Below are 20502 nucleotides of genomic sequence, written 5' to 3'. Positions count from 1 at the left end.
ATCTTCCAAACTTTCAAATATACACTATAGTATTACAAACTGTAGTCACCATTATGTGCATTACATCCTAGAACTTACTCCTTTTATAACTAAAAGTTTGTACTCCTTTATCAGTCTTTACTCATCCCCTACCTCCCCTGTCGGCCTCTGGAAACCTCTAATCTGCTCTCTGTTTCTATGAGTTTGGGTCTTTTAGATTCCACCTATAAGGGAGATCATACAGTATTTTTTGTCCTTTTGTCTAATTGATTTCACTAAACATGATGCCCTCGAGGGTCATCCATGTTGTTGCAAATGGCAGGATTTTTCTTTTTTATGGCTGATTAATATTTCAGTGTGTGTGTGCATCTAAGTGTCTGTGTTGTGTCTGTATCATATCACATTATATTTTCCTTGTCTAGTCATCCATCTATGGACATTAAAGCTGTCTCCATGTTTTGACTATTCTAGATAATGCTGCAATAAACACAGGGGTGCAAGTAACACTTCAAGGAGAGTGACTTCATTTCCTATGGATACATACACAGTGGAGGGATTGCTGGATCCTATGATAGCTTTACTTTTAATTTTCTGAGGAACCTCTGCACTATTTTCCATACTGGCTGTCCCAATTTACTTTCCCACCAGTAGTGTACAAGGGTTTCCTTTTTTTCCCACACCCCTGCCAATACTTACCTCTTGTCTTTTAATTTTTTAATTTTTAATTTTTTTTTTATTTTTTCTCTTTTTGCCTTTTCTAGGGCTGCTCCCGCAGCATATGGACATTCCCAGGCTAGGGGTCTAATCAGAGCTGTAGCCGTCGGCCTACACCAGAGCCACAGCAATGCAGGATCCGAGCCGAGTCTGAAACCTACACCACAGCTCACATCAATGCTGGATCCTTAACCTACTGAGCAAGGCCAGGGATCGAACCTGCAACCTCATGGTTCCTAGTCGGATTCATTAACCACTGCACCATGACGGGAACTCCTACCTCTTGTCTTTTGGATGATAGTCCTTAACAGGTGTGAGGTGATAACTCACCATGGTCTGATTTGCATTTTCATGATAATTAATGATGTTGAACACCTTTTTCCATACCTGTTGGCCATTCAAATAGCCTTTAAGGAAAAATATCTATTCAAATCTTTTGCCTATTTTTAATTGGATTATTATTTTTTATTGCCATATTGTTGATTTATAATATTGTATTCCTTTCAGGTATACAACATAGGATTCAAATTTTTTGTAGATTATTCTCCACTTAAAAATATTATACAGACTTCCCATTGTGGCTTAGCAGGATATGAATCCGACACTGTCTCTGTGAGGATGTGGGTTGGATCCCTGGCTTCACTCAGTGGGTTAAGGTTCCGAAGTTGCCACAAGCTGTAGCGTGAATCTTAGACACACCTTGGATCTGGTGTTGCCATGATTGTGGTGTATGCTGAGAACTTCCATATGCCACAGGTATGGCGATAAAAAGAAAACATAAATAGATAAATAAATAATTAATTAATAAAAATATTATACAACATTGACAGTATTCCCTGTGCTATACAGTACATACTGGTAGCGCATTTATTTTATTCACACTAGTTTGGACCACTTAATCCCCTATCCCTGCCTTTCCCTTCCCCACTTCCCTCTCTCACTGGTAACAACTGGTTTGTTTTCTATACCTGTGAGTATGTTTCTGTTTTGTTATAATATTCATTCATTTAACTTTTAGATTCCACATATAAGTAATAACATACAGTATTTGTCTTTCTCCATCTTATTTCATTACGCATAATACCCTCAAAATCCATCCATGTTGCTGAAATAGCAAAATTTTCATTCTTTTTTGTGGCTAGGTAATATTCCATTACATACATATACATATATGTAACCTTCTCTATCCATTCACCTGTTGATTAACACTTAGATTGCCTCTGTATATTTCCTATTGTAAATAATACTGCTGTGAACACTGAGATGCATGTGTCTTTTTTTTTCCAAAGGCAATAATTTGCATCTATTAACCTCAAACTCCCAGTCCATCCCCCTCCCTCTTCCCCTGGGCAACTGCAAGTCTGTTCTCCAAGTCCATGATTTTCTTTTCTGTGGAAAGGTTCATTTGTGCCCTATATTAGATTCCAGATATAAGTGATATCATATGGTATTTGTCTTTCTCTTTCTGACTTACTTCACTCAGTATGAGAGTCTCTAGTTCCATCCATGTTGCTGCAAAAGGCATTATTTTTGTTCTTTTTTTATGACTGAGTAGTATTCTATTGTGTATATATACCACATCTTCTTAATCTATTCACCTGTCAATAGAAATTTAGGTTGTTTCCACATCTTGGCTATTGTGAATAGTGCTGCAGTGAACATACAGGTACATGTATCTTTCAATGAAAGTTTTGTCCAGATATATGCCCAAGAATGGGATTGCTGGGTCATATGGTAGTTCTATGTATAGATTTCTAAGGTACCTTGATACAGTTTCCATAGCGGTTGTACCAGTTTACATTCCTGCCAACAGTGCAAGAGGGTTCCCTTTTCTCCACAACCTTTCCAGCATTTGTTATTTGTGGATTTATTAATGATGGCCCCTTCTGACTGATGTGAAGTGGTACCTCATAGTAGTTTTGATTTGCACTTCTCAAATAATCAGTGATGTTGAGCATTGTTTCATGTGCTTGTTGGCTATCTGTATATCTTCTTTGGAGAAATGTCTATTCAGGTGTTGGGCCCATTTTTCAATTGGGTTGTTGGCTTTTTTGCTGTTGAGTTGGGTAAGTTGTTTGTATATTTTAGAGATTAAGTACTTGTCAGTTGCATCATATGAAACTATTTTCTCCCATTCTGTAAGTTGTCTTTTTGTTTTTGTTTTTTTTATGGTTTCATTTGCTGTGCAAAATCTTATCAGTTTGATTAGGTCCCAATGGCTTATTTTTGCTTTTATTTCTATGTTAAGGTATGTTCCCTCTATACCCACTTTGGTAAGGATTTTTATCATTAATCTTTTTGAATTGATGGGTTTTTTTTTCCTTCAGATATATACCCAGGAGTGGAATTGCTTGATCATATGGTCTATTTTTAGTTTTCTGAGGAACCTCCATACTGTTTTCCATTATGGCTGCACTGATTCACATTCCCTCCAATGTGTATAAGGGTTCTCTTTTCTCCACATCATTCTCAACATTTGTTGTCAGTATTCTTTTCGATGATAGTCGTTCCAGTAGGTTGGGGTGATATGTCATGTGATATTGATTTGCATTTCTCTGATGATTAGTGATGTTGGGCATCTTTTCACATGCCAGTTAGCCATCAGTATATCTTCTTTGGGAAAAGATCTATTCAGTTCTTCTGCCTATTTTTTTCTCATAAATTTTTTTTTTTTTTTGCTTTTTCGGGCCACATCTGCGGCATATGGAGGTTTCCAGGCTAGGGGCCGAATCAGAGCTGTAGCTGCTGACCTATGCCATAGCCACAGCAATGCAGGATCCAAGCCGCATCTGCAACCTACACCGCAGCTCATGGCAATGCAGCATCCTTAACCCACTGAGCAAGGCCAGGGATTGAACCTGCAACCTCATGGTTCCTAGTCAGATTCATTACCGCTGCACCCCAACAGGAACTCCCTTATGCCTGTTTTATTGTGTTGGTTTTTTTTTGATATTCAGTTGAATGAATATCAAAATTCAGTTGAATGATCTGTTTATATATTTTTGATATTAACCCCTTTTCAGTCATATCATTTGCATATATTTTCTTCTATTCAGTAGATTGTCTTTTCATTTTGCCAGTGGTGTCCTTTGCTGTGCAAAAACTTTTAACTTTATTAGGTCCCACCTATGTATTTTTACTTTTGTTTCCTTTGCCTTAGGATACAGATCCAAAAACATTACTATGATTTATGTCAAAGAATATTCTGACTATATTTTCTTCTAGAAGTCTTATGGTCTGACATTTCAGTCTTTAATCCATTTTGAGATTCTTTTTCTATGTGATGTGAAAAAAGATTCTAATCTCATTCTTTTCACATGTAACCATTCAGTTTTCCCAGCAGAACAAACCAAATTCAACAATACATTAAAAAGAATGTACCAACACGATCAAGGGGGATTTATCTGAGGGATACAGGGACGGTTCAATATCTTCATATCAACCAATGACTATGTTAGCAAATCGAAGAATAAAAATCATATGATTATCTCGGTAGATGCAGAAAAAGTTTGTGATAAAATTCAACATCCATTTACGACAAAAACTTTCCAAAAAGTGGGTATAGAGGGGACAAACTTCAACATTAAAAGGCCATATATGATAAGCCCACAGCTTATATCTTATTCAGTAGTCAAAAGCTGCAAACATTTCCTCTTTTTGGATTATTATTATTATTTATTTTTGCTATTGTTACATGAATTTATTATATATTTTTGATATTAACCCTTTATCAGATGTGTAGTTTGCAAATATATTCTCCTATTCCTTAGCCTGCCTTTTCATTGCATTGATTGTTTCTTTTGCTATGCAGAAGCTTTTTTTTTTTTGTCTTTTGTCTTTTTAGGCCACGCTTGTGGCATATGGAGATTCCCAGGCTAGGGGTTGAATTGGAGCTGCAGCTACTGGCCTACACCACAGCCACAGCAATGCAGGATGTTTAACCCACTGAGCAAGGCCAAGGATCAAACCTTTGTCCTCAGGGATACTAGTTGGGTTCGTTAACCACTGAGCCACAATGGGAACTTCTGCAGAAGCTTTTTAATTTGATGTAGTCCCACTTGTATATTTTCGGTTTTGTTGTTTATATTTTTGGTGTCCCATTCATGAAGATCATAGCCAAGACCAGTGTCAAGGAGTTTTTATTACTTGTCTTTTTTCCCAAGATTTGCTGCTTTAAGGTTTTATATTTAATTCTTTTTTTTTTGTCTTTTGTTGTTGTTGTTGTTGTTGCTATTTCTTGGGCCGCTCCCTCGGCATATGGAGGTTCCCAGGCTAGGGGTCTAATCGGAGCTGCAGCCACCGGCCTACGCCAGAGCCACAGCAACGTGGGATCCGAGCCGAGTCTGCGACCTACACCACAGCTCACGGCAACGCCGGATCTTTAACCCACTGAGCAAGGGCAGGGACCGAACCTTCAACCTCATGGTTCCTAGTTGGATTCGTTAACCACTGCGCCACGACGGGAACTCCTATATTTAATTCTTGAGTTAATTTTTGTGAGTAGTGTGCAGTTCTAGTTTTTTGCATGTGAATATGCAATTTTCCTAGCATCATGTATTGAAGAGACTTTTTTTTCCTTATTAAGTATTCTTGGCTCCCATTGATTGCGTTTCAGTCCAGCAATTTACTGTTGCCTTTTGTTTATCTCATTTGCTCTTTCCCTTTATTTTTCTTTATTTACCTTCTTTTCAGTTATTTGTCATTCCATTTTTTTCTCTTCTAATGCCATATTAGCCACATTTCTGTTTATCTGACTTTAGTGATTAAAGGAATTGGTTCCCAAACTGCAGTCCTTGAACCAGCATTACCTGGGAACTGGTTAGAAAATTCTCATAGTTTATCCAAGATCTGATGAATTAGAGGCTCTGGGAATGGGGTCTTGCAATCTGTGGTCTATGAAGTCCCTTAGGTGATTCTGATGAAGCTGAAATTGGAGAAGCATTGCTCTAGGTTTACAGTGTATGCCATTAGCTTATCACAGTATACTTTAAATAATATTATACTAACTACCTCATGTACATTCATTCCCTCTGCTTCTCTTTGGCTCTTGTTCTTATTCATCTTTCTCCTTCCCCAAGTTCACGTGGTTTCCTCTCACACAGGAGAAGATTAGTACTCAGCCAGAGACTTGGGGATGCTCCTCCGCAGAGCTCCCGAGCTTCTTTCTTTTGATATCTCCTCCTTTACATCTCCTGCTCTACAAGTTCTAGCTGCTTTGGCCTTCATGAACTCCATCCTCTTTAACTCAGTATGACCACCAGTCTTTGCAAACATCTCTCTCTTCTGTGTTGCAGCCTATACATTGCCTTCAGGCAACAAGCGGAGATAGTTGCTGGACTCATCCTGTTTTTTCTTTTTTTCTTAGGGATCACAGTTCTGCACTGCCTGTTGTCTAGCATCCGGAAATAGTTTTTTCACGTATTATTTGTTTTCTCCTATTTTTTTTTAATGCAAGAGGGTAAAATCAGTCTCTATACTCCATCATGGCTGCAGATAGTTTCTTTTGGGGGTCTTTCATTTTTCAAGATGAAAAGTTTCAATAAAACTTTTTTCAATATTTATTAAAATTTTGGTCCTCATTTAAATGGAGTCACTGTCTTCTTTTTCAGCACCAGTTATTCTCAGATAATGAGACATACAGTATTTGTGCAAGACATGATAAGAATTATTAATCATTTTGATATCCTAGGAAATACAATGCAAATCAACCTACTTTGGAGGAAATCAATGTGAAATGCTAGTCATTTCCTGGGAATTATTTATTCTGTTTGTTAGAGATATGTATAATGTATCTACTAAAATTTTATGCCATTGAATAATAAATCCTGCTTGATATATGTTACAATTATTGCAGCACATAAATAAAAAAGAAAATGTATCCAGATTCATATGCTTTTTGTTTCAGTATGGATATAAATTAGTCACTTAAAAATATCCCTTCAAACTGGTAATAGCTTTCCTTTCTTTTCTCTTATTCACCATGGCCATGAACATCCATGAGATCTTTAGGGGGGAAAAATGTCTGTAAAGCATCTAGTATGGAAAAGAATTAATATGGTCCAGGGTGGATGGACATCCATTCATATGTCCGGTGTGGAGCAACTGACATCTGTCAGTAGCTGTTCTTGACTTGGTTTCTGCCCCCACCAATGACATGCAGACTGCTCACTCTGTCTGATAGTATGTGCTTATATCTTTGAATTATCTTGATATTCTTTGAATTATCTTGATTTCTGGTGTGGAAAGCAGGAGGCAAATAAACTATCTTCCTGGTGGCCATTTACATTTGGAAATGATTGAAAAATTATTTTCAACATGCAAAGCAGCAAGAAATTAACTTTGGGAGTTCCCCTTACAGCTCAGTGGGCAAGAACCCAACTAGTATCCTTGAGGATGCAGGTTTGATCCCTGGCCCTACTCAGTGGGTTAAGGATCCGGTGTTGCTGTGGGCTGTGATATAGGTCACAGATGTGGCTTGGATCTGGCATTGTGGTGGCTGTGGCATAGGCTGGCAACTGCAGCTCCGATACAACCCCTAGCCTGGGATATGCAGCAGATGGGGCCCTAAAATGACAAAAAAAAAAAAAAAAGAAAGAAAGAAATTAACTTTGTTAATACCTTAAACATGCCCTTAAAGCGTACTTCTTGTCATGTTCTGCCTAATTTTCCACCTGACTTTCCATTTTCTCCCTTTCTCTTTCCAGGAAAACAGTTGGCGTTTTTTGCTGTGGACCAAATTCAATTTCTAAGACGCTTCATAAGCTAAGTAACCAAAACAATTCATATGGGACAAGATTTGAATACAATAAAGAATCTTTCAGCTGAAAACCTTTGAGATGAAGCAGGACTCTAAGGAAGGAATGAGTGCAATTTTTAAGCCTTTTTGAAATGCAGCTGAATCAAACAGCTGTGTCATGCCAAAGAATAGCAAGGCTTTCTTATTTATGATTATTTAAAATGGAAATGCAGAGAATGTGGCAAGATGACACATCACATTTTGTGTTTGATCTGGAAACCAAAGAGGCCCTGAAGAATAGTTGATGTGATTATTCACTTTTCACTGCTCAAATTAAAAGAAAACTATTAGATGCACACTGTTGATTTTTACGGCAGATTCAAGAACCCCTAGAGAGGAGCTGCACTTGCTCACTGTGAGGCTGATAGCCTTGGTCCTCTTTAAATTGTTTTTGGTTGAACAAATGCAAGATTGAACAAAATTAAAAATTCATTGAAACGCAGATTACATTTTCTACGTGAGTATAAACAGAGAAACTTTGATTTAGAAAAGCTCCAGGCAAATATATTAGATGTTTGAAAATACAGCACAGGACTCTGTATTGATACGGGTACTTTGTGTCAATATCTCATCTTGCTCACTACTGATGCTAATACTCCTCTACTGGGTATCTGTCGTGTTTATGCACCATGAACCTTGTGCAGATGTTGATACATCTATTTTTTATATATTTCTTTCTTCTTTATTCCTGTGTTGTGGGAAATCTGCCCTCCCTTGGCATGTGTTAGACACAGTGATTCAATCAGTCCTCATCCCAAATGTATTTAATCAATTACTCTTGCTTTGTAATGAGGAAAATATCCTTATCCTAAATTATAAAGGGACATATAGACTAGTTGCTTTTTTCCTTTTTCAGCATTTTGGCCTCTATTATTTTTATTTACAATTTTTTTTCCCCAGTGCAGTTTAGCTTAGTGGTTGGCCTCTTAAGGCGCTTTTAGTTTGCACTTGGAAGACCCAACGGTGTTGTGTCTGTCAGTGGTCACTGAGATATAAGTTCTCTCGCTTTTTGTCACACGTGGGGTTATGCTGGAGGCATTGAAAACGGAGTCACATCTCTCTAGAGGAAACCTGTATTTTACTTTCTACATAAGAGGAAATACTTTATTGGTCATTGAAATTTATTTACGTGTAGAATCAAGATGATTACTGTGGCACTGTCTTGTTATTCTGGATCTTGATAAAGAATTGCTGAGTCTCAGGTCCCTGTTGGGACTGTGTGAGCCTATTGGTTTTCACTCCGGGGCCATTATATTCTCGGCTCAGAGGAAAAATCCACTTCACTACCTTTTAAGAATTAAGATATTTTCTTTTTACAATGTAGTGATTTTCTTTTGTGGACATCTATCAGCTATCCAATATAGCACATTGCTGGGATCAGCAGCATAGCTTGTCTTGCCTTTGTTAAAATTGTGCATGATATAACGTAACATGATAGATGCACCTGTCATTTTTTGCTCTGATTCACCAATAGCAATGGAGCATGTTAAACCACCTAACATTAAACGCCCATAAACATATTACTTACAGCTATTTCTTCCTTGCCCTGGAACTCTTTCTTCTTCTGTGGAAGGAAAGTGAGTCAGGAAAAGATACGGGAAATGTGCAATGTTCCTGCAGATTTAGCTCTGAAAGCATATTTAATAACCAGTACATCTTGGCAACCCTTTCTAAAATAAAACAATTTTCATAAAAAACACATAACAGAAAGAACTTAAAAAGGAACGAGTTAGTACAGGCTCGACATGCAATTTACTGACTCTTTACTAATTATAACTTATTATGTGATTATACTAATACACATGATTTCAGTAAAACTGGTGGAAGATTTTTTTTCCAGAAGATTGATCTTTCCAAGTAGCTTGGCTATGCTAGATGAGCCTCTTTGCTTATTTTAAATTCCAACTGATGTTCAAACATTCAGTGTTAACATAGGCAATTCTTGCTTCAGTAGGTAGGCATGAAACGCAGACTTCATCATACGTGTGTAAGAGAGCTTTTTGTTTCGTTTGGAGGGATTCTTTCTCCGGGGCTAATTCTTATCAGTCAGACAGTAATTGTAATGGCAATAAAAGTTAAAATTGAAATGGTAGCCTTGAAATCGCTATAAACTTACTTTACATTTGCAACAAATAAAGCAGGCAGAGTTTCTTCATAAGATGACCTGAGTTTAAGAAACTTATATAACCTATTCAAGTGTGTACCAGCATGAGCAGACGTAGGGATTGGGGTTCTGGACTGTCAGTGTTGCTGGCTAGTGGCGTGACTATGGCAAATTGCTTCTCTCTCTGGGATTAAGATTTCTCATTTGGACTAGATCAGTAGTTATTAGTTCTTTTAAAATAATGTATCTTTGTGAGAACCTGACCAAAAATTAATATTATGACACATCTATAAAATATTACACACAGTTTTGGGGAACCCACAATCTCCAAAAGCAAAGACCCTTTTTTAAGAGCCTCTGAACAAAATCAACATCGTGATAGATTTTTTAAACCTGTGATTTTTCTCTGATTTTTTGGAAGAAACTCACTTTTAATAGTAGGTTTATACTAAAAAATGAACTATGTGGACGAAGGAAAGGAAATTCTGTTTATATGTTCCCAAACAGAGAACCCAATAGACTCTTCCATTCAGTTTTTTGTTCATTGGTTTGTTTTTTGGCCGCCCCAGCAGCCTATGGAACAGTACAGCAGGTAATGGATTTAAACTATAAGGCATTGTCAGAGAGGCTTGCTGGAAGCAAATGGGCCAGGGTTGTCTTCAATAAATAATGTTGGTACTAAAGAATGTTCATTATATTTAAGAGAAAAAACTTTAAGAAAAAAGTTTTTTGTTTTTTTTTTCTTTCCCCAGTAAGGATGGTTAACTCAGCTGAATAGTGATTTTTCTAAACAAACGATGACACCCGTTTGAAAATTCTGCTCATGATCAATAAATCCCTTTCCCTGTTCCTATCCAGTTACAGAAACATAAAATGCTGAAGTTTGGAGTCCTCTTATTTTACAGTTGAGGAATCTGAGGCCCAAAGGGAGATAGAAACTTCAAGTCCTCCACTGAGGTTGTCACAATGTGGAAACTGGAGTCCAGCTTTTCTGATCTCTGCTATGAAAGTCACTTCCCCCCTTTCCCCGTGACATATACATCTAATAGGTCACATCTATTAGTCTGAAATTCCCTTATAAACTTTCTTTAGTGCTAGGTGGAAAATAACACGGGAATGTTAATTCCAGATTCAGATACAGAAAACCACAGTCTTGGAGTCCCTGTTGTGGCTCAGAGGAAATGCACCCCACTAGTATCCATGAGAATGTGGGTTTTGATCCCTGGCTCCACTCAGTGGATTGAGGATCCGGTATTGCCCCAGCTTCCACATAGTTCACAGACAAAGCTTGGATCTGGCATTGCTATAGCTGTGATGTAGGCTGGCAGCTACAGCTCCGATTCGACCCCTAGCCTGGGAACTTCCGTATGCTGCACTTGAGGCCCTAAAAAGGGAAAAAAGAAAAGAAAATCATCATCTTTTTTTCCTATATATTTTCTCATTCTAAATTTGTTAGTCCGTTTTGCTTATGAGAACCTATCTCCAGATAGCAGTTTTAAAATCTGACAATTGTGGTAGAGAGATTATGTCTTCTAGGAAGTTTTTAAGGAAATATACATAATACTAGAGTTTCTGGGAAATGTTAATATTGTAATTTTAAATTTAAATTCATAGAAATCCTAACCTCACCGGCTTTCTGACCACCCAGGGAAATGTTGATATTAAAACAAACGACCCTTCTTCTCTACTGCGTGCCCCTAACATGCTTCTTGTTCCGGAGAAGAGAGTCAGCTTTTTTGTAAACTCATGAGACAGGAAATAAATGAAATCAAGCATAATGAGACCAGCATTTACTTTAGCTCCCACAGAACCATGAGACCACGCCGTTTCCTTCTGTCTAAATCTCCCCTCCATTACCTCAACGTCTTTATTTCATTCTGTAGTATTCTCAAAGGACAGAGTTGCAAAAGCTGGCTAGCGGAGGTTTTCCAAAGAAAGAAGCAGATTTCCACTACTTGACAAAGAAGGGTCCATTAAGGCAGAAGAGAAAAAAGACCATGTGAATCACTTGAGGTCAGCAAGAGAGTTAAGCAATGTTGTTTTGGAACAGACATCAGTAATTTTTTTTGAAGCGAGTATACAGAATTTTATTTTCTCCGATACAAAAGTTTGATGTTCATAGATTCTTAAAAAATAGATTTTTAAAATTTTATTATAACACTGTAGCACTGTCCCTGGTCATCTAAATGCAGTGTTAAAGCTACAATGTAAGAACTGGTAAGGGCAAGACGTGCTTCATGGGAGCAAAACCAGGAAGGAAAAAAGGGGAGTCAAAGAAAGAAACATTACTGAACAGATCAGGACACGTCAAGGCATTTTTTTTCATAGCGGAGATGAAAATCCGAGGCAATACCAGCTATTCCTCTGCGTGGGGCAAATGTGAAGAATGTAGTGTTTGTTTTTAGGAATCCTTTCACACTTTCACTGCTGCTAGAATTTTAGCAGAAGCTTTACTTTTGATCAGAATTCTATCTGGCTTCTATAAGAATTAGAGCTTTGATGAGCTGCTGCTTGACCTAGAGACAATCCCAACATTTAGATGAGAACCAGAGCCACAGAAATGTTCCAGTATATGTGGCCATAAAGAGGGGGAGGCCGCCATGCATTGCTTCAACCGCAGATGCTAAATGTTGACGTTCCCTCATTGCAAGGTCATATTTCTCAGCTCTTTTATCCTTCCTCCCAGGGAAGGAAACCTTCCTAACTACACAGATACTGAGGGAGAGAATCTCTCTGGTGTATCATAACAGCTTCTCTGTTCACCTGTATCAGCGCATGCCTCTGAACCTAGTTATCATTTTTAGGATGATCATATAATTCATTTTAGTGGTGAGGGATATCCACAAGGCCTGCTTTAAAAAAAAAAAAAAGAAAGAAAGAAAGAAAAGAAAAACTGGCAGCCAATCCACTGGCTAGGGAGAAAGCAGTTAAATCTTCTTCCAGAACCTCCGCTCCAGCTGAGCCTTAAGGAATGTAAAATACCTCACCACACACGTGTGGGAACGTGACCCGCGTTGCATTCCATGCTCAGCATTAAATGTGCTGCACAGTTTATTCTTCAGACTCCCAGGGACTATCCAGATCAGGAGAATACCAGCTCTGGATCAGCTGGGCACCTTTAATCACATTCTGGATACCCAGTAGGAGCAATTACATCCTTATTTGAAGGTGGTGATTATCTGCTTACCAGACGATTTTAGCAGGAAACTGTTTTCTTCTCTTTCCACTAAAATGTCATTTAAACTCAGAGTTGGGAAAAGTAGGTGTCGCTTTAAAAAGTGAGAATAATTGGTGGCACTTCTGTTCTTCCTCGAGTGTGCTGATTTCATCATTTTATTCAGGCACTTCCAGGGTGAGGGGCGAACAGGATGCTGGGTTAGAAGTCAGGAGACTTGTAGCCTTTATCCCTGAAAAGTATCAGGCTCTGTGTATAAAAATAGGAATAATATCTACCTCCGCTAAACTTACAGGGATGCAGTGGGTAAGAACATGGGGGAGAGGAGGAAAGGATGGTGAAGAAAAATATATCTCTTGGGCAAATCTTCCTTAGTAGACTTTTTGATGGCACAGTCAAAATAAAACACTAAGAAAGTATAAACACAGGCTCTTGTGAGTTACAGTCCCTTGTAACGGAAAGAATCAGTATTTGTATTTTCTGGGCAAGTAAAAAAGTACCCTCAAGCAACTCAGCACCCAATCTCTCTTTGTTCTTCTGAGATTCCTGTAAGTAAAGTTACCTGTTTGTCCAGTATCAGTGCCTTCAGAGTTCCTCTGAACTATTTTTTTGGTCAGCCCCAATGTGGCGAGAGATGGCTATATTGATCTATGCCATCTGAGCTAGGAATTGCTAGAGGGCGATAGAAGTTACCTACTTAGTTATGATGTGATGGAGAAAAAAAACAAAACAAAACAGCAGGTGTTCTTGAGACATCCTACTGAATTAAAACCAAGGCTTTTATCTTTGAACTAGAAGTAATTCTAAAACAGAAAAAAAGCACTGCATTTTATTTCCTAGATGGAAATAAAATAAATTTATCTTTTTCTTATTCTTAACAAAGATGCTTCATATTATATATTTTCCTCAAAGCCTACCTTATTTTGTAGATATTTATATTTCAATTATGTATGTGTAAGGGTGAGAGATTATGTTTATGAAGGACGGAAGGAAACATTGCCTATATGAAATGACATTCTGCAGTTGTGTATGATGATTCTTTCCAACTTTTACAGGAAGCATTCAGTGGCGGCAGATTCACAGCTGGAGGAAACATAGTCCAATAATCACGATGTGAGACACTCAGTATTTTAGGGGTGGCATTAGATTCTCTTCAGGCTAAGCGCAGGTGTTGGTTTACACAGGATGGAGAAGAAGCACTAACTCAGATTCAATACTTGTGAAGAACTGGAGAAAAAACATTTATTTTTAATGCAATTGTATTATCATAAAGCTATAGTATTTTGTAGAAAACCTTTATTGTTTTGCTAAACGACAAATATACTTAAAATTCCTTTCATTGCCAATTAATCTTTCACCTTTGGCAGTAATAATCAAGAATTTTTTTCCAGGATTTGGGAACTGGATTAAGGTTGTTTTCATCCTATGAAAAGACCAAATGATCACACCCGTCTTCCTTGTGAAGATATTAAACAAGTAATATTTAAGACATGTTCCTTTGAAAGATTTTGAACCTGATGCAATGCCAGGCTGCTCAACACTCTGATAACTTTTAGTTCAGCGGGATATATAATTGGGAATTACGGAATTCTGATCACTAAAGTTACTATGCTGGGTTTCGGATTTGGATGTGATTTTTGGTTTCATTGTGTTTTGGTATGATTATTCTCAAATCTCCTAACTGTGCTCATTAACACATTGAAATATTTATACAGTTTTTCACATGGCAAAACTATTCATCATTTTCTTCACAAAATTTAATAAAATGTAACATGTTCATTATAAATTCTAAATGTTGAGTGTTTCTACTTGATCATTTAGGGTTTCTATTTTAGCTAAACATTGACTGTACTGTAAATATTTATACCCACATAGAAACACCTGCTTAAAGGATTGTTTTTTTATTCATTATATCAACATCTCCCTTTTTTAAAGTTTAAAGAATTTCAAAATGAAGAATAATAACAGAGTATCTCATAGATGTGTCTGACATTTACATAGGTGGAATATGAGCAGTTTGCATAAGCTGTCTTAGACACCTGTGTTCCAGTCCCATCTGAAAACTAGCTGTGTGATTTCTCCACCAGAAAAATGCAGACCAGAATTCTCTCTGAGATTCATTCTATTCTGTTTCTGTGTTGGCTGTGAACCTATAATTTTAGAGTGGACAGACGAATAAAAATGCTCCCATATACACAATTATGGTCAGTTTTAGGTCCCAAGATATACCTAGTCAGGCATACAAAATTGGGAAGACTTCTTGCACCAGAAGGATGGGAAGATATTTGCTTCAGAGTAAATGACATTGTGCTTCACATCTCTAAATATATGCTCTTTACATTGAATTATTATTTGTTGTTTTCTTTCAACTAAAAGCCATTCATAGGTCAAATCAGATGCCATAATGCTCTCATGTATGGAGCTAGTAGGAGTAGTAATTTGTATATAGGGTTTATGCAGGTTACTTCCCTATGTGGTACTGCACTTTTTTCAATCAATTCCTACCACATTATAATCCTTCAAGTGATTTGTTTTCAGTGAATCTGCTTTCCTGAGATGGTGTCTTGCCTCCTGTATTTTGCCAAGCTGTCATGTGTTCTGTAATGGGCATTCCAATAGGTCAAGTTCAAATGCATTTAAAAAGCAAGATTAGCAGTTATGTGCTTACATTCCCCATGTGCATTATTTGCTTTGTGTCTCATTGGGGTCATGAGTGCATGTTTTAATAGCATTAGTGTTGTAAAATTACTAGGCAGCAGCAGCCAGTGTGGGAAAAATACAAAGGGTAATTGGGAAAAAATGTTTTGTGTGTGTGTGTGTGTGTGTGCGTGCGCAAATCAAGGAGACTTTGATGCAAACCTCAATTCTGAAGATTAAAAGTTCCTCTCAAATGCCTTCCCTTATTCATATTGATTACCTTGCTCTCAGGAATGTGTTTGCTAGAGCTTAAAAATATGAAAATGTGGGACAATAAAAGTTTCTCATCAGACTTTTTATTAGGCAGTAAAATATATAAGACATCTTAAGTGACTTGTGTTGCAGAGGTCCTCTTTACAGCCCCGATAAATATGTCATCATCTGGGAGAAATAACCAGGCATCCAAACCTGTTTTGCATTTCAAATGTAGACCTTAAGATATTGTGTAAAAAATTCTTTTTGACTTAGAGTGACGGTTAATTGTGAGATTTCCAAGTCACCTTATAGGCACATTGACAAGGTGATTGAATTTCAGTTTTGTTCTGACAGAAGACTTTGGTGGGAGGTTTTGATTAGTCAACAAATTGAGACTTCAATTTGTCTGTCTACTAGTCTTTTCTTTCATGTGGTGGTGAGGAGTTAATTATTTAAATCTCTAACTGGATACTTGGGGAAAAAAGTACATTCTGGTCTCCCAAAGTGGACAGAAATAATATGCCTAGGAATATGTTACAACTCTGTAGGCTTTGTTAAGCTTTGCCTTTGGAGTTGTTACCTGTACCCTTTAGACACTGATCTGTTAGTAAGAAGAAGGGTGTCCTAAATTAGATCAGCTGGCAGACGAGCCCTGGGAATCACAGCCGTACTCTGCAGTTGTCCTGTGACTATAATTTCTTTTTCAGTGATCAGGATAGACTCCTTTCCTCATCTGTTTCCTCGAGCCCAGCTTATTTTTTCCCCCAGGATTACATGAAGCTTTATTAAAATGCTTTTTTTAAAAAAAAAAAACTATTACAGTATAGTGGATTTACAATGTTCCTTCAGTTTCCAATGTATAGCAAAGTGACCCAGCCACCCATACACACTGGTTTTTTGTTTTTTCCATCAGGTTCTTACCCAAGAGACTGGATATAGTTCCTTGTGCTGTACTGCAGGACCCCATCGCCCATCTGTTCCAGATGTAATGGTCTGCATCCACCCATCCCAAACTCCCCGTCAGTCCCCATGTCTCCCCACTGCCGCCCTGGCAAACACAAGTCTGTCTTCTGTGTCCACAAATCCAGCTTTAACCTGAAACTTTATTGGGAATCCTATGTATATATTTTCCCTATTGGTTCCTTGGCTCAGTTATAGACCTTAGAACCTTGAGGTCCTAGTCTATACTTGGTACAGCCTATTTGTGTGAGTCTTTAGAGGAACCCAGGTTTTGCTTCTGTTTCCCATTCAGCCTCTGAATTAACCTGTTGTTCTTGGTTCTGGGTTTTCCTTCGCCTCAAGGCTTAGGGGAATCATTCATGCGCTGGCCTTCCCCAGCCACAGCCCCTCTGTGCCCATGGTTGCTATCACTGCCCATCACATACCAGCGTGCTACAGAAAGGTGTCCTTATGGCAGGCTTCGTGGTAGAGTTTATTTACATAGGAAGTGATGCTGCAGGTACAATTGAGTCTTGTTTCTTTCTGGTACTTTTGTTCTGTAAAGATCACACGCACACACAGAATTAATGAATATTGAACAGTTGCTCCCAATTAAGGTCTTGGGGGCCTCTGATTACAATATATTTATCAACCAATCAATACAAGACCTTGTCTATGTGTGACTCTATTTAAAGACACCTTATTTAATATATAGGGTCAACTCATTAATGTTGAATTCATGGCCAACAGCCCTATAACTCATGCTGAATGAAGCTTGTGATGTATTCTCCAAAAGGCACATCACAGCCACCTCGCACTTAGGGACACTAGATGGGACTTCATGTCACTTGGGGGCATTTAAACAGTGAAATCACCAACAGAAAGCACAGGCATGCAAAAAGCGTGGCCCTACCTAGGCCATGAAAAGGATAATTGATTATGGTGGTGAAATCAGGATTAGCAGACACAAACTACTATATATAAAATAGATAAACAACAATGTCCCATTGTATAACACAGGAAACTATATTCAATATCCTATAATAAACTATAATGGAAAAGAATATGAAAAATAATATGTGACTTTATGTATTTAATACTGAAAGTAACACAACACTGTAAATCCACTATACTTCAGTTTACAAAAAAGAAGGCAGAGTGATGTCTGGTTTGACATTAGCTGGGTTCATAAGCCTCAAGTAACCCCAATTTCTTGTCACTCTGTGTCTGCAAATGACTGTGAAAGTACAGTGAGTATGAATTGGAGGTTATCAAAAATTCAGCTTGTAGATGATTCGGAGGGAATCTATGAATAGAGAGGCTCTACTGTATCCATTTTTCCTGGTTCTGATGACTGGGAAGGAAGATCTGTGCTTTTCAATAGCTTTAGTCTTTATTCTTCCATTACTGGTTTTGAACTCACTTGAAGGAGCATTTCTGTAGGGGAGAGAGATGCTTCTCCCTCTTGGTCTGCTTCTCTTCTCCCTTTTCCTTCCACTTCGAGAATAGATAATATTTGATTGGGTATACTGTGAAATTCTTATTGGCTCACATTTATTATTAGTAGATATGGTTATTTGGTGTAAAATATTTGTGCTCACTTACGGTCAGAAAAAAGTTAACCTACCAGGTCTGAGATTGCTACTTTTCTTAGGAAGGCCTTCTTGTAGGATTGATCGTTAGTTGGCATCTGGGAACTCAGATGCCCATGAGCATTTCACCACCCTACCTGCTAGGAATGACTCAGGGTAACTAAATGTGCAAACAATAAGTTTTATACTGAGCACCTGCTTTCCTTCTGAGAGTCTGGAATTTTGATGAGTGCTAGGCAGAGGGAGCCTATGTGATCAACCTCCACGAAAACCATGGACACTGGGTCTCTAATGAGCTTCCCTGATTCATAACATTTCACAAAGTTTGTCACAATTTACTGCTAGAATAAGTCTGTGTGTCTTATATGGCTTTTCTGGAAGAAGACGCTTGGAAGCTTGTGCCTGGTCTCTGGACTTCACCCCACACACCTTTTCCCTTTGCGGATTTTGCTTTGTATCCTCTCGCTGAAATAAATCTTAGCTGTGAATACAATTATATGCTGAGTCCTCTGGGTCCTCCAGAAGAACCAGCAAACCTACGTCATACTGAGCACCCCTGACGCAACTTGCATGACTTCTAGTACCTCTGTATCCACAGATTTTGCCTCTGAGGATCCAGCTAACCAGATCACTTCAATTCAAGGTTGGCTGAAACTGTGGATGTGAATTCTGGAGATTTGGAGGGCCCACTGCATTTGTTGTGCCATCCTGGTACATAAGGGACTTGAGCATCTGCAGATTTTGGTACGGATGAGGTCGCTTGAAACCAATCCTCAGTGAATACTGAGGGACCACTGTACCTTATTCTCTCGCTGTTCATCCAGATGCCCGGGAGGGAAATGGGTGCAGGACCTTATGCCATACTCTCCAATCTCCCTTCCACTTCTTCTACTCCATGCATGTGGCTGATTCCTTCGAGTACCTTGCTGTCTTCTTTGTTGTGTCTCTTTTCTCTCTTTGCTTTCTGTTTCCATTTGACAGGCCAAGGTCACTAAGTGCCCCAGATATGGACTATCCCTTACTAACCATTGAAGGCTCCATTTGAGACTATTTTTTAAGCCTCATGCACCAACCTAGCTTTACCAGAGAACCCCAGATTGGGGTTAGACACTGGCCTAGTTACTAATACCACTTTCTTTTCTCTTTGAGAATTGTGTATTGTATATACCTCTTATACAGTACCTGACACAAAACAGAGGCAGGGCAGGATTCAAACCTTCTTTGATGCCCCTTTTAAAGGATCATTAAAACACTACCCCAAACCCTAATGCTCCTCATTTGTTTTTCTCTTTTTGCTACCCTTGTTCAGCGTACGTATTCCAATCTTTTCCTTGAGTGGATTGTGGTGAATCTGGTCTGCATTGGTAGATGGAGCTGTTCTCTAAGACATTCCTTTTTCTCTTTCCTGCATTTGCCAGCCCATCACTTTTCATCAAATCGCATAATTACAACCATAACCTACAGAACAGGTTATATGCCCCAGAAAAACAAACTTTACTTCATCAGTCATTCTTTAGAACACTTCTGAAAACCACCACTTACCAGTTTTCCGACGAGTATTTGCTTTATTTCAATACAGAAAGTCACTCTACCTGAGATGCAGTTTTAGATTCAGTATGTGACGTAGTGATGCTGATGTGACTGCTTATCAGTTTTTAGTATTACACTTTATCAAGGAGCCTTTAGATTTCTGTAAAGATGAAGACTGATGATTTGTTTCAGCAGACATCATAAACTGGCATCTTTCTCAACCTGCAGAATTCCAGCATTGGCCATATAATGCAATAGTTTGAATTTCTTTTGAGGCAAAACCCCTGAATTTTAGAGAGGCACTGGTTAAAAGTTAAAATCTTGCCATCACTAACGTGAAGCTATGTTGGGCATTTTTTTTTTTTTAATTTATCAGCTTTACTCTTCTGGTAAAATGAGGGTTAATATATGCGCAGTACTTAGGGGCATAGTGTAAGTACTCATTGCTATTAATGATAATTTTATTTTTTTTTAAATTTTAAAATTTTTTTGGTCTTTTTGCCTTTTCTAGGGCCGCTCCCGTGGCATATGAAGGTTCCCAGGCTAGGGGTCCAGTCAGAGGTATTGCTGCTGGCCTACACCACAGCCACAGCAACATGGGATCCAAGCCACGTCTGCAACCTACACCATAGCTCACAGCAACGCTGGATCCTTATCCCACTGAGCAAGGCCAGGGACCGAACCCTCAACCTCATGGTTCCTAGTCATGACGGGAACTCCAACAATGATGATAATTTTAATAAATAAAGATAAGTATGAAAGTCAGAAGCAGTATGGTCTA

At 38.3% G+C, this 20502-nt stretch overlaps 1 protein-coding gene across 3 annotated transcripts in view; it reads left to right on the top strand.

Annotated features, from left to right (window-relative positions):
• NOX4 (NADPH oxidase 4) overlaps positions 1 to 8174 on the top strand; it is a 148185-nt gene extending 140011 nt beyond the window's left edge. For all 3 annotated transcript variants that reach the window (XM_047753098.1, XM_047753095.1, XM_047753097.1), the window contains one exon: positions 7398 to 8174. In XM_047753098.1, coding sequence (XP_047609054.1) covers positions 7398 to 7518 — 121 coding nt within the window. In that variant the 3' untranslated portion in view covers positions 7519 to 8174. The remainder of the gene's footprint in view (positions 1 to 7397) is intronic.
• Positions 8175 to 20502: the final 12328 nt, after the last annotated feature.

The sequence above is a fragment of the Phacochoerus africanus genome, chromosome 11 (genome assembly GCF_016906955.1).
Source record: "Phacochoerus africanus isolate WHEZ1 chromosome 11, ROS_Pafr_v1, whole genome shotgun sequence".
In the NCBI taxonomy this organism is placed as follows: Eukaryota; Metazoa; Chordata; class Mammalia; order Artiodactyla; family Suidae; genus Phacochoerus; species Phacochoerus africanus.
The sequence above is the reverse complement of the archived record's forward strand: the minus strand, read 5'-3'. Positions and strand labels throughout refer to the sequence as shown.